Source organism: Hydra viridissima, unplaced genomic scaffold (assembly GCF_058129835.1).
Source record: "Hydra viridissima isolate aposymbiotic clone 2 unplaced genomic scaffold, HvirCarnegie_v1 scaffold_7, whole genome shotgun sequence".
Lineage (NCBI taxonomy): Eukaryota > Metazoa > Cnidaria > Hydrozoa > Anthoathecata > Hydridae > Hydra > Hydra viridissima.
Window position 1 is genome coordinate 16,246,122 of NW_028324306.1, and position 14,126 is coordinate 16,260,247.

The 14,126-nt window shown below is 30.0% G+C and overlaps 1 protein-coding gene across 2 annotated transcripts; it reads right to left on the reverse strand.

The window, feature by feature from the left end:
• Window positions 1-61: 61 nt before the first annotated feature.
• LOC145184749 (pyridoxal 5'-phosphate synthase subunit SNZERR-like) lies at window positions 62-9,506 on the reverse strand. 2 transcript variants are annotated; one of them, XM_080060504.2, is made up of 9 exons: window positions 9,389-9,479; window positions 9,150-9,224; window positions 8,738-8,806; window positions 8,289-8,389; window positions 7,934-8,014; window positions 6,859-6,979; window positions 6,609-6,755; window positions 486-668; window positions 62-352 (listed from the first exon to the last, which is right to left on the reverse strand). In XM_080060504.2, exons 4-9 carry the CDS (start codon window positions 8,364-8,366, stop codon window positions 132-134), a joined length of 831 nt encoding a protein of 276 aa, XP_079916630.2. In that variant the 5' UTR covers window positions 8,367-8,389; window positions 8,738-8,806; window positions 9,150-9,224; window positions 9,389-9,479; the 3' UTR covers window positions 62-131. The 2 variants fall into 2 exon arrangements, with proteins under 2 accessions (XP_079916630.2, XP_079916628.2); XM_080060502.2 differs by lacking the exon at window positions 8,738-8,806 and having other exon boundaries at window positions 9,389-9,506.
• Window positions 9,507-14,126: the final 4,620 nt, after the last annotated feature.

A 14,126-nucleotide genomic window follows, 5' to 3' on the forward strand; every position in this document is an offset into this window, starting at 1 on the left:
GGTCACACCACGGTATGTAGCGGATGTATTTTTAAAGGACTATCGATTAACGAAACGGGAGTGGAGAAGGTCGACGTATATTTAAAAAAATTTACTTTATATTAAGTTTTACATTTGAATGGATGAAATTATTAATTTAAGACACTATTGCTTTTGTGATGAGTCGGTCCAGACATTGCTTCTCCAAGGTCCTCACTAAGCTCAGCAAGTTTAACAGGATCTTTATAATATGTGACAGCTTCCGCCATGGCTTTAGCGCGCTTCACTGGATTCTCACTTTTAAATATACCAGAACCAACAAATACACCGTCAACCCCAAGTTGCATTAAGAGAGACACATCAGCAGGAGTAGCTAAAAATTTTATCTAAACTTTAAAACTAACAGCAGAGAGAAATAATATGACAAAGGTAACGAATAACAACAACAACAAAATATCAATAACAATTACTACTGCTATTTAATTCTTTGGTTTATATTCCCTTACCTAAACCCCCGGCAGCAAAATTAACTACAGGAAGCCTTCCCAGCTCTGCGGTTTTTTGTAATAGGCCAAAAGGAACCATTAAATCTTTTGCATAGCTATGAAGCTCAGCACTGTCCATCAATTGAGCTCTTCGTATTTGTGCCCGGATTGTCCTTGCATGCCTTACTGCTTCAGCAACATCTCCTGTTTAATAAATATATTCATTGTATATAAGGGGAGTCTTCTTGAGCTAAATTTAGAGCGAATATGCTAAATCTTAGTCAACATTTTTTTTCAGAGCGCTGTAAAACTAACTTGTTTAAAATTTGTCCATTAAAAATAGGAAATATATAAGGCGACTTTATTTTTTTGAATTTTTATTTTCTTCTTGGTCATTTGTTATCCATATTTTTATTTTAAAAGAACATATCATGAGGTTTTTTTTTTTTTACTTATTTTTGGGTTAAACGATTTTTACGAGAAGAAAAAAAAAAAATTTTCTATTACATAAGAGGTCAAGTAAACCAGTTAAATCCCATAAAACTAAAGCAGAACTTATTTGGGTCTTTGCGTAAATTGCGTGATAGTTGAGAGCTAAATGCATAAAAGTAAGCAATTAACATACAGGTAAGAGTAAAGAGAAAATTAACTAAGTGATCAACAGTAAGGTGTCTCAGAAAAGACTTTTTTTAAGAATGTTAATTAATATTTTAATTTATATGAATATGAATGATATAATATATAATATGCATAATATCAACAATATTATCTACTAATATTATAAATACTAAATACTAAAAAAAAAAAATTTCTATTACATAAGAGGTCAAGTAAACCAGTTAAATCCCATATAATCTAAAGCAGAACATATGAGTTTCTTCTTTTTACTTTAGGGGAAAACTTTTTATTCATAATATGCATAATATCAACAATATTTATAATATGCATAATATCAACAATATTATCTACTAATATTATTGATAAATTGTTCTACAAAAGATCACAACTTCCACATAATTCTAAAAAGTCTAATTCTTTTATGCCCTCGTAACAAGATTCAAGGTTATAAGAGAAATGAAGGAACCTATAAATCTGTTTTAGTTTAGGCCAAAACAGGATTTCAGATGTCAGATAAGAATATTCTCAAGAACCTAAAATGTCCGTCTGGAACAAAAAAGTATTCAGATTTAAGTAGAAAAATTTAAGGAAAAAATGAAAACAAGATAAAAAAATCAAGGGGATTTAAATGTCTTTTTGAAAAAAGTTGTTTTGGTGTTGCAAAGGTTTGAATAACCAAATTAGGAGAGATAAGATACGCTCAGATCAAGATAGAAGATCAGGAAAGACCAAGATGTCTCATTTTGGGATCAGAAGACAAAAAAAATTGGGTTTATTTTACTGTTGTTTTTTAATATAGTAATAATTATATATAAATATAATTATTATACAGTAATAATATAATAAATACAGTAATATAATATAAATTATATGTATAATATAAATTGCATATATTAAAACAAATGAATTTTTTGATTTCTCTTTTGGATAAAAATATTTTTATGAGAAAAAAAAGCCTCTGTTGCAGATGCTTTGTTTTCCTTTTAGGTACCAGAAGACTTTTTCACTTTTTCAAACCAAGATAAGAGGATATGAATAGTTTAATTGAGAAAATAAAGACACTAACCCTCACTCCTTTGGTTCTTAATGATAGGGTTAGATGATTCGAGAGTGAGAGATCAGTTGTTACTTTCATCCCAAGATAAAATGGCACTTCCAGTCCTCATTTCAGAATTTTCAAAAGTTTACTAAAATTTTAACTGTTGTGAATGATCATTTTGAACAAGCTGTTGGAAATGTTGTTTGCAACAGATTGTGGTTAGATATGAAAGAGAGAGTGAGAAGCAGAATCAGAATTTCAGGTGAGAGAATAAGAATAAAAAGAAAAACTTTTAGAAAACGTAATGTCACTAAACAAACTGAGAAAAAACAAAAAACAGTGGATTAAGATGATGGAGAAATTATTTTTCAATTTAAAATACAAAATTCTAAACTTTTGTATTTTTAAAGATTTTTTTTAATGGCAAATTTCTTATTCAGTTCAATACATAATCTTTATTTTGTTTACAGAAACTGTAGTGTCCCTTTTATCTGTAGATAGGTTATCTGAAAACCTAAAATTTTATTCAATTTTCAGAAAAATCTTTTAATCAAATAAAATTTTTGTTGGCTGCCCATCTAAATGATTGTAAGGTATGCAAAAATATCATAAATGGATTAACTTTACCTCTTGCATAACAGAAATATTTCATTTTTCCCTCTTAAACATATCACTTTTTACCCAAAAATACATGAAAGACCTCATGACAAACTCTTGAAAACTTAAAATAAAGATAACAAAGGACTAAGAAAAAAAGGTCAAAGAAAAATTTTTATTTCATTCACTCTGAAATCGCCCTACATTTCAATTTTTTGTAGGACAAATTTGTAACAACTTTGCTCTTAATGGGGAAATAACTCAACCTGAAAAGATATTAAAGTAAGTTTTAACATATTTGTTCCAACTTCAGCCAGGTATGTACTTGAGTTTTTGAGATTTCCTCAAAATGACCCTAACATAATACATACATACATACATACATACATACATACATACATACATACATACATACATACATACATACATACATACATACATACATACATACATACATACATACATACATACATACATACATACATACATCATACATACATCATACATACAAGATATGTATATTAGAACAAATACTTTATATTTAAGGTGTATATTGTAACATACTTCTTAAAAAGGTGTGTATTGAAGCATATACTTGATATGGGTGACAAGTATTGAATTAAAAAAAAAATTAATTTCATAGTTTTTGCAAAGTACATTTCAGCTACCTGAAGGTATAAATTTAGGTTCAAAATTTAGGAAAAAAATTCTTAATTATAACTTTTTAAAGATTTAACATTCTAATAGATTTCAACTACTATCACTCAGGAACAGGCCATATTAGAGGGGAGAGGAAACTGGGACCATTTGGCACAAACCTCATGATACATAGGGGTTTCTAAATCCTTAAAGAATAAAAACCTACTTTGGAACCATCCAGGCAGTCGCCTACTTTGGAACCATACAGGAAATATACAATTTCTTTAGTAGCAGTCTAGAAAGGTAGGAGATTTTAAAAAAACATGTCTGTTTCTTTGCAAAACATGTCAAGAACTAGATGGTGCGCTTGTATTGAAACGCCAAACCTGTTGCTCAGCATTTACATGCAATGAAAGAATGTCTTAAATGAGCTTTTAATCTCACAGTAAATGCTCAAAATCAGTGTCAATAAATTCAAAAGTATGTCAAAATTTGAATGTGCTCTGTTGTCAACTTTGTGGATGAAACTTCTTAAAATTGTTCATGAAACCACTCCTGTAATTGATGTAGCAATAAATGTATGTAATTGCACAGCACTAATTAACAGCACTAATTGATGTAGCAATAGATAATATTGTCTTACTAAACACATTCAACTTATTCATGAATAGTGGAATATAACTCTAAAGGAAGCGAAACTAAAACTGCACTACAAAGTGAAACTATTCATTACCATTATTGACTCAATTCTGTCTAACATATCTGCACCCTATTTGGATTCCAATAGCAATTCAACCTTTTGAGTAATGAAGACCTTTCCTTTGCTGCCATTCAGTTTTGTAGAAGGTAGCCCAAACACATTTTAAGGGAATTTTTTTTGAGGAACTAATCTTTCCTAAATTTATATATTCTCAAATTTCTAATTTGCCTGCAACCCTCGCTATTTTTTTCAGGAGATAGTTGACTTGGATTCCTCTCAATCTTCCCAAACCTCTGTGTTGAATTGCACATATTTCTTACATTACCTGTATTTGTGATTACAGCTGAACGCTATTTCAGTGTGCTAAAGAAGGCAAAGAATTTTCACCATTCAACTGTCACAGGAACATTTGAATGGGCTGAGAGTGCTCAAAATAAACTTTGATCTTGCGTACAGACTAGATTTTTCATTAATCCTTACCACATTTGCTGTGATAAATGCAAGAAAAGCTTTTCTGTAATAAAACTTGATGTTCAATCATTGGAACCATTGTTTTTATTTTTTCTCATTAACTATTTAGGTGGACAGTTATAAATGTGTGATATACAAGAGGCTTCAAAATACAAAAGCAGCCTGGGCCTCACTCAGCCTCTGTGAGGGTCTGCTCAGGAACATGTAAAAGTAACTCAAATTTCAAAAACGTAATTTCATAGTTCTAAGAAAATTTTAAAAAATTCTGAACTTTCACTACTGCTATACAATATTTATTTTAATGTACAGTCAATACAAGAGAATAAACAACAAGAGAGCAATTTTCCTTTCCCTTGAATTTTCCCTAACAAACTTATGCGAATATCCATCACTTATTTGAACTTGCAGCTATTCAAAACTTTTTTATTTGAAGTGATTTTTTTCTGCCCTTAACAAAAACCCTGTCTGTTATTCGAAGCTTTTCTTCAATTGAAGATACCATTGGATTGCATTTCAAAATATAACATTATCAAAATAAAAAAAAACATAAAAATATTTAACAAAATATAATAACGCATAAAAAAAATAATAATAATAACATTATAAAAATATAGCAAAACATTAAACAGATTGCAGCGTAATGCAGTAGAAATTTTAACATGGTGCCTATACAAAAGAAGATAGTCCTGATAAACAATTAAAAATATCTTGCTCTTAAAGATTTGGGAAAAGGTCTAACTAAAAAGAATGTTACTGAAAAGTTTAGTGTTCCTCAAAACTCTTTAACTTACTGGATTAAACATAAAGATGTGATCAGTAAGTATGAGTATGAGCCTAGTCAATTTAGAGCAAAGAGACAAAAGCTATATTTTGGAAAGCATGGTATATGAATGCACAAGAACAAAATGTACCAATTGGTCGACATTATTAGGGAGAAAGCTTTAGATTTTGCAAAAGAACTCAACATAACAGATTTTAAGGTTTTAGAAGGGTGGTTGGATCATGAGAAAAATTGACATGTTTTCAATCAATGGACCAGGGAGTCATTAGGGCATTGAAAGCTTTTTATCACACAAATGTTGTGAGGCATCAGATCAAATACATCGATGCTGGTAAAACGACTCCAAAGATCAACATTCTTGAAGCTATGAGCATGTTGGTCAGGTCATGGGACACTGCATCAACAAACACTGTAATGAGTTGTTTTAGAAAGGTAGGTATCTCACAGGAAATACAGGTTGCAATTATAAATACTGAAAATGATCCTTTCATATTGCTTGAAAAGAATGTCAACAAGCTTAGATCACATGACTTAGTTAATGAAGACTTTGCAGTTGATGATTACGTTAACATAGATTTTGAGATTTGTACAAGTGAAACAATTGCTATCACAGATTGAGAAATTCTGGATTTCATTTTAATCAATCATTGTGCTGAGTTAGAAGAGGAGATAGATGAAAAGTCAAACAACTTGCCTCTCAAAAAGCCAAAATTATCAGAGATTGCATGTGCAATCAAGCTACTTGACAATAATGGCATCGAAATCTGACAATCACTAAGTCTTGTATCAAAGATGTTTGACAAACACACTTTAGAAACAAAAGCAATAAAAAATAGACAATTTTTTCAAAAAAGTTTTAATAATTCTCTGAATAATAACACTTTTTTTTTTTAATAATGACAATATTCATTTTTTAATGATTTTTTTACCTGTTCCTGCCTCTCGGCAGGAAAAAGAATTTGTTATTTTATAAGGAAAAGACTTAAGCAGCATCTTAACCCTAAGGTCTTCTTCTTTTTTACTCTCTACTTGATAGTAACTTGAAATAGGTCACTTTAAAGAGGATTTTTTGTCATTCAAAATTTCACTTTTTGAAGTAAATTCTTATTCCCCTAGGAGGTACAAATAATTAGGAGTTTACTGTAATGCTTTATGAATTTAAAGCCGAGGTGAATGCAGCGATTTGAACTTAAAGCATTGAGTGAACTTAAAGCACTGTTGCAGTTTTAATAGTTCTCTGAGTGATAACACACTTTTTTTTTAATAATGACAATATTCATTTTTTAATGATTCTTTTACCTGTTCCTGCCTCTCCTTTTGTACGAATCATAGCAGCTCCCTCACTAATTCTTCGTAAAGCCTCACCAAGATCTCGAGCACCACACACAAATGGAACTTTAAATGGATGTTTATCCACATGATGGACCTCATCTGCTGGAGTCAATACTAAAGATAATAACTTCTATTGTAATCATTTAAGATCAAACTGAAATAATGCAAGAGAACTTTAAAATTTTTAAGATACTTTGCATGTGTTAGTGTTACAAACCTTCTGACTCATCTATCATATCAACCCCCAAGGACTCTAGGATTTGGGCTTCAGCAAAATGACCAATTCTGCATTTTGCCATTACTGGAATTGTGGTGGCTGCCATTATCTCTTTAATAAGCTGAAAAAACAATGTCGATGGCAAGTTAATACTAATTATGTCTTTTTGTATATTTTACACTTATACAGCATCAAGTATTTCAAAATTTTATAGTATATTTCATAATTTAAACTTTTGAAATATTTTATGTTAAAAAGGTTTTTCAGCAGTTTGTCAGACAAGTATAAATTTTTTTAAACAAGCAAATACTAATGCTAATCTCATATTCATGCTTTTAGCAAGTTTAAGCTCCAACACTTTTATAAATTATTCTCATGAGATAAACAAAATATCAACACCCAGCTGACAAATTTGTCAACAAGTTTTATTAAAAAATACATAAGCATGTTTTATTAATACGTAAAAATACATACTTAGAATAAAATGATCTTACAGAAAATGAAATCACACTTGCAGCATATTTGCAAATTTTTTAGATCGGAAAAATTAAGATTCTTCAAAAAGTAAAGTTTTGTGCACTGAAGTGACATCAGGTCATTGTTATTTGGCACAGAGATTGACAGGCGATTGATGACCAAAATGGGGATATCATATTTGCAAATTTTTTAGATTGGAAAATTCTTCAAAAAGTGAGGTTAATCTGATTTTTTTAAATTGATTTGTGCACTGAACAGCTCATTTATCCTTCAGTTTAGTACCATAAAATAATTTCAAATTAAATTATACAACAATGGGACTGGAATTAACAAAAATCAGAAAGAGTTAAAAGTTAAATTTTTGTCTTTATTTTTAACTCTAAGATAAGGAATAAATATTGAGTAATTTTAATTATGCATGTAACAGAGAAGTGCAACATTTAAATAAATTTTTGTGTGTGGCGTTTAAATTTTAAGCAGATTTTCTTTTAATGTTGCTCAAGTATTTGTCAGAACTGCATAATTCTTTTACCATTTTGGTCATTAATAGTTTATCATTATTTTGGGTTTATTCTCAAAAAGTGAACTGAAATTATACCTTAGGATCAGTCATACGAGCAATTCCTCCATCTTTCCTTATGTCAGCTGGTACTCTCTCAAGTGCCATAACTGCACATGCCTAAGAAATTTCACTAGCTTTAAGCTAACTTGATATTTGACCCAAAATTATTTAAAACTTAACAATTAACATGAAATGAACAAGAGAAAAAAATTGACTTTAAAAAAAGATTCAAGATTCTAAAAAAATTAGTTAATCAGGTTATAATATAGTATAACATTCTTTGAGCATTTTCTACCCAACTTACAACTGCAACTATAAGTTCTACCATTGAATAAAGAACCACTACAATTTTATTTTTAGAATTATTTATTTAGCTTAACATATGACTAACTCCAGCTTGTTCTGCAATTCTTGCTTGCTCAGCATTTACAACATCCATAATAATACCACCTTTTGCCATCTGTGCCATCCCAGCTTTCACTTTAAATGTTCCTATAAAAATATAAATACTTATAAGATTTTAATTAAGTATTCAGATCAAGACCTATGTAATTAACTATAATTTTCACAAGTAGACTTCTATGTGAATAACAGTGAAAATAGTGGAGAAACACACAAAATTATCAGATCTTACCAACTATAAAAAAGTAAACTCACAATAATTACATAAATCAAGGTTTTTATTTTATTGAATTAGTTTTTGAGCATAGAGAAATCTATCCCCATACCAATTCAAGTTTTAAGCATCAGCTCAGCTTAAGGTTCATACAATTAAATTAAAAAAACTAAAAATGAGAGCCTGAAACAAAATTTCTGAATTAGAAAAATACAGACACCTACATCATTGCAACTTCTGGTAGTAAGTAGCCAAAACGAAATTTCAGCTTGATAGACTTCATGGTTGTTTTCCTGGAAATGTTACAAAAAACAACCTTATTTTTGCACCTCAAATGTATTTTTGAGTCCTTTGTCTAGTGAGTAACATTCTCAGGAAAATACAAAACCACCACAAGCCAGAGCATAGTTGACTTTTCTCCAAACAGAGAATGAAGTTTTCCTTATTACAATCTTATTCAAATTAAATAAATTCTTAGAGCAACAAATTTGATAAATTCCTAGAGCAATTCAATTTAGTTTAAACTACTTTCATAAGATGCAAAAAAAAAAAAAAAAAGTGCTAAGGGTTTTTATATTTTGTAGAATTACAAATACGTAAGCAAATCTGAACTTAAAAACAAAAAATAAAACCAACCTGTTTTATGATCAACAGACGAACTCTGCCAAACCTGAAGCGATATTGATTTATGTGCCAAATTTGTAACATCATCTATTAAATAGAAAAAAAACCTTCCATATTTAAATATCTTTAACTTTTTTGCCCAAAAAAAATTATTTATTACGCTTATAAAAGAATATCAATTGTAGCAAAACTTGTGTAGTAAAACCAAAAATTAAGATATTTAAAAAGGGTTAGAAATGCATTTTTCTTACTAACTGTTCCTTTTTCATTTTCATTGATCAAAACGGACGACATTTTTTATTTTTTATTTTTTTATTTTTTTTTTTACTTAATGAAAAGACCATGTGTTGAAAAACAAAGAGCAAAGTTGGTTTGACAAATGAAATGAAAACAAGGAAAAAATCGAGCACAGCCCAGGGATTGGTTTACTAACTAAAAAATTGATCAGTTAAAAAAATAATTTTAACCGGGTTTTTTTTAATACAATGCTCTAATAAAATTCAGATATAACATTTACATTAACTGTTTTAATTTGCTTCTTTTGCTATAAAAGGAACACAATTTACCGTAAGAAAATTTTGACGTAGCACACAACGCATTTAAATTTAGGACCTGAAAATCTTAGATTTAGAATTGACCTAAGAAATTCACGAAAAAATACAGTACAGGAATTTTTCGGGTGGAGATTTTTAGCTCAATAGTAATGAAAAATTTTTCCTTCTTTTTTTTTTTTTTTTTTTGATGAAAAATCTAAGCTTTAATCTTTTTTTTAAAGTGAAAATAATTCACAATTCGTCTCATATTGAACCTTAAGCAAACGCCAATTTTTTAATAAAGAAAATCCAGGTGTCAAATGGGCCTGGAACTTAACTTGGGTTTCTATAAAAATAGTTTCTTTTTTTTTTATTTATTTGTGAATTGTAACATTCTCTCAATGTAAAAATTAATTACAATTTTAAAACGAGAACCTCCTGTACCTTTAAACGAACTTCAAAGGGAGCAAGTATAAACAGTGAATGTCTTCAAGCAACTGAAGTATCTGTAGTTTGAAATTTCTACATTTTTTACCTGAAATAAAAACTCAGTATACTGTTGCATTCTTTATTGCACTATAGCACTCACTGCACAGTGTTAAACTTAAACACACAAAAAAAAGGAAATCTGGCAAAAGTGTGACTATTTTTAATTGGGGTTCTGCATGTTGGTTTTGTTAAAGAACCAAAGAACCAAAAACTACACAGGTAGAAAATTGGGGGCGAATTTTTTACGTAATTTGATCCATCAAAGATAAACTTTGCAGGAGTTAACAAATTCATTAAGGAAAAACTAATCAATCCCTTTTATACTGGAAATAAATGTGCATGCAATTAAAAAGTAAAAATTCAGAAGGCCTACAAACAAGCAATGGAAAATGTAGCACCGAAGCCTTTTTCTTCTTACAAACCATTAGCAATAATGTTAGATCACGGCTACACTAAAGTGGAATGCATTTTCATTACTTCGATGGCCCCGATTCGTATTATGAATGATGCAGAAATCATTTTCAAAAATCCTTGTCATTGTTCAATTTAATATTGTTGAATTTAAGTAGGACAAGGATTTTTTAGAATAGCTTCACGAAACAAAAAACAACATAGAGAGTCACAATTTGATCACTTACATCCTACAATTGTAGACATAGAAGACGAGCGACAACTTTAGGTGTTTCATCAATTAATTTTCACTATGATAGAAAGCAAAGTTTGCAGCGCAATCATGAGGCATCTTCTCAAACATGTTTCATTTGTAAAGCCAATAGAAATGAATGGTATTGATGCTTGCCAAAAGAGATCAATGAAAGCAGACAACCTCGTGTTTGGATTTTTAATAGTGCACACTTGGATTAAATTTTCTGAATACTTTTTGCGTGAGTCTGTATTTTATATTCATATTGAAAAGAATGGCGAATTATTCGAGGGAATAACAAACAGAATTTGACAACAGGAAGAATGAAAATAAGAGGAATTCCTTCAAAGATTATCTTTGCATGTAGACAAGATACGACCAGGAGATGCGGTAACTACTAGTAATGAGAATACGGGCAGAAGATTTTTCCAAAATTATGAACCATCTGCTGGTACAACCAGGCAAAACAAAAACCTAATTAACAAGTGTTATTCTTCAAGCCTTGTCCTGTAATTACAAAATCAAGACCACTAATTTCAACGAATATTGTACTGATACAATTAAATTCGTAGCAGAAGAATTTAGTTGGTGCTATATGTCCGTATCAGTTCATAAAATATTAATTTATGCTACCAAAATCATTGAAAATATTAATATTTCTATTTGACAATCATTAAATTAAGCTCAGGAGGCTCATAATATGCACTTGAAGCGTGATTTTCACACCAGACACAATCTCTCAGATCTGTTTCCTTCGTCTTCAGACCCCTATATTTCTTCTCTTCGACGACCATCACCAATGATCAAATATGAACTTATTATGGACAATCCTTGCTCCTTAGAGGACAATTTGAAATTATTAGAGTGCTAATATATGTGAATGTGTGTGAATTAATATGTAAAAATAATGTATATGTGTTAATATATATGAATGTATTGTTTTGTTTCTGATTATATCCTTTGATTCGTATGTATATTTTACACGACACTCTGAGATAAATTTGAAAATGTTCAGTTCCCTGATCTCCGATTGATCGAAAGAATGATCTTTTTGAAAAGCATAATTCCATAACTTAATATTAAAGATTTCAAAAGCTATTTAGCATTGAGATTCGGGTTATTATATGTAATAAGAAAGTGGCGAGTTTGGCTACCTCGTACTCTTGGCATTTTAAACAAGGCCTAACCAATAACAAACCCATCAGTAAAGCGCCTTTCCATTTTTCAATATTTGTGGCTTTCCCTAGAGTAACTAAAGTAACAAGTGGCTGTTGATTTTGGCTGCCGATATTTTTTACGCACCCGTTAATACTGTACGAGTGCGTGACTGAACAATCGAGGCAAATTGCTATATGAGCTAAATTTCTATCATTTGTTTGAATGGGAAAAAATCCTCATACGAATTCAAAAAGAAGACGTAGAAGAAGGAATAGACGAAACATGACCACATCGACCGAATCTGTTGTAAGTGGACTATCCCCGGCTCTTTTGAATCTATCTTTAGAAGCACGAAATCTTTTGTTTTTGAATCGTTTAATTCGTTTATAAATCTTTTTAGCAAATCTTCTAAATCTCTTATGTTTCTCGTACATGGATTTTCACATGATCGTAGACTGTGTTCATATATCTTTGTAGTGTTTATGTATGTGAATCTTGTTTTCTATTTAGAAGACGATTTGAAATATCCGGAGAAATAATAAACACCAGAAAACAAATTAAACTTTTTCATCAAAAATAATTTTTTTTTTCATAAAAAGCGAACATAGTTGTTTTTGCTTGGAGAACTGCACATGAATAATTTTGGAAGAGTAAACCCAGCTTTAAAATAAACCCTCACTCTATTAGATATCTTTCTGTGTTTAAAAGTAATCAGAAACCCCTTTTTCATTTCAGTTTTGAACAATGTACACTGGTGCAGGATTTGATTAGTGATAATGAAAAATTGAAAGCGGCCTTTAGCAATTGTAAAACTGAGGTATCCTAAATTCGTTCAGTACTTCATTCAATAAATTCACGTAGAGAAACAACATCAATGTTCAGTGTTTCTTTCTGAACCTTACACTTCCTCTTTAACCTTTATAATTGTGTTTACTGCAAAAGTTCTATTTTCTTTTGATAAACTTGCGAGTAGAAAAATGAGAGGGGGACTTAGAATGAACATAAAAAGTCCCATTTTAAAAAGATTTTTATAACTTCATTCCTAACTTCTGCTGTTTGATTTTTTAATAGATAAAGAATTCGATAAGATGATGGGGTCCATCAACAGTAAAATTTTTCATCATGATGTTAATTAATATGAAAGTATTCTTAAGGCACAAACTTTTACGTCTTGTTTTGGCTCTACAACTGATACAGGATCACATTTTTTCGGGACCACGTGCTGCATTAGCATTTTTGGGATTCAAATTAGATTCAATCAATTTTTTAAGGGAAAAAAAAAATTGCAGATGTAGCGCCAGGAGATAAGTCAAATTGAAGTAGCTTATCAGTAGAAATTAAATTTAAGCTTGTAATTGTTCGTTTCACATACTTAAAACTGCAAGGCATTAGATTTCCTTTCTATTTAAAATTAAAAACTTCCTATTTTACCTAATTTGTAAAAATTTGGTTTAGTAATTTGTTAAAGCTGAAAAGTAATGCTAGATTTTGACATAATTAAAGGAGATAGTGCTACAAATATTTCTGTTAGATACCACAAATCATCCTGAGACAGAGATTTACCTCCAAAAGGGACTTTTTTTGGTTGTATAAAATATGAACTTCAGCAATTTTAAAAATAAAAATTATCTCCATAGCTGATACCAAGCTGTATGTGCATTAGTTGGAGTTAGTTGAAGTAGTAGGTTAACTGTCAAATGACAAATAGCATGGAGCATAAATTGGGTATGATCCCAAGACATAGAAAAAGGGATCATCAGAAAGAAATGTTCTTCCTAAATAGGTAGACCCTTTTCTCAGTTAATCTCTTGGTCTGGGAACTCAGTTTACAGCCAATATTTTCCTATTCTGAGACATTTAGTCACATGAGTTGCAGGGGAATGTCAAGTTTGTCTTAATTTCAAACATTCTGTTATACAATATTTTATTTTGTTTATTATTCAATGTAAAGCAAAACCGCAATTTCGCTCTATGATTTATAGATTTCAATTAGAAGTGGACTTATTTAATTTGAAATTTAAAAGACTAAAGTAAAGTTCTATTAAAGTCGTAATATGTAGTAAGTTGTAACATGTAGTAAGTATGTAATATGTATATGTAGTAAAGGTGTAATATGTAGTAAGTTGTAATATGTAGTTCTAATAAAGTTGTAATATGTAATAAGTT

Excerpts from the sequence above, each read along its gene's own strand:
- LOC145184749 (XM_080060502.2), bottom strand. The coding sequence starts at position 9,431 with ATGTCGTCCGTTTTGATCAATGAAAATGAAAAAGGAACAGTTA. Across the intron at positions 9,225-9,388 it reads AAATGAAAAAGGAACAGTTA|ATGATGTTACAAATTTGGCA; the intron begins GTAAGAAAAATG and ends TCTATTTAATAG. Across the intron at positions 6,980-7,933 it reads CTCGTATGACTGATCCTAAG|CTTATTAAAGAGATAATGGC; the intron begins GTATAATTTCAG and ends TTGTTTTTTCAG.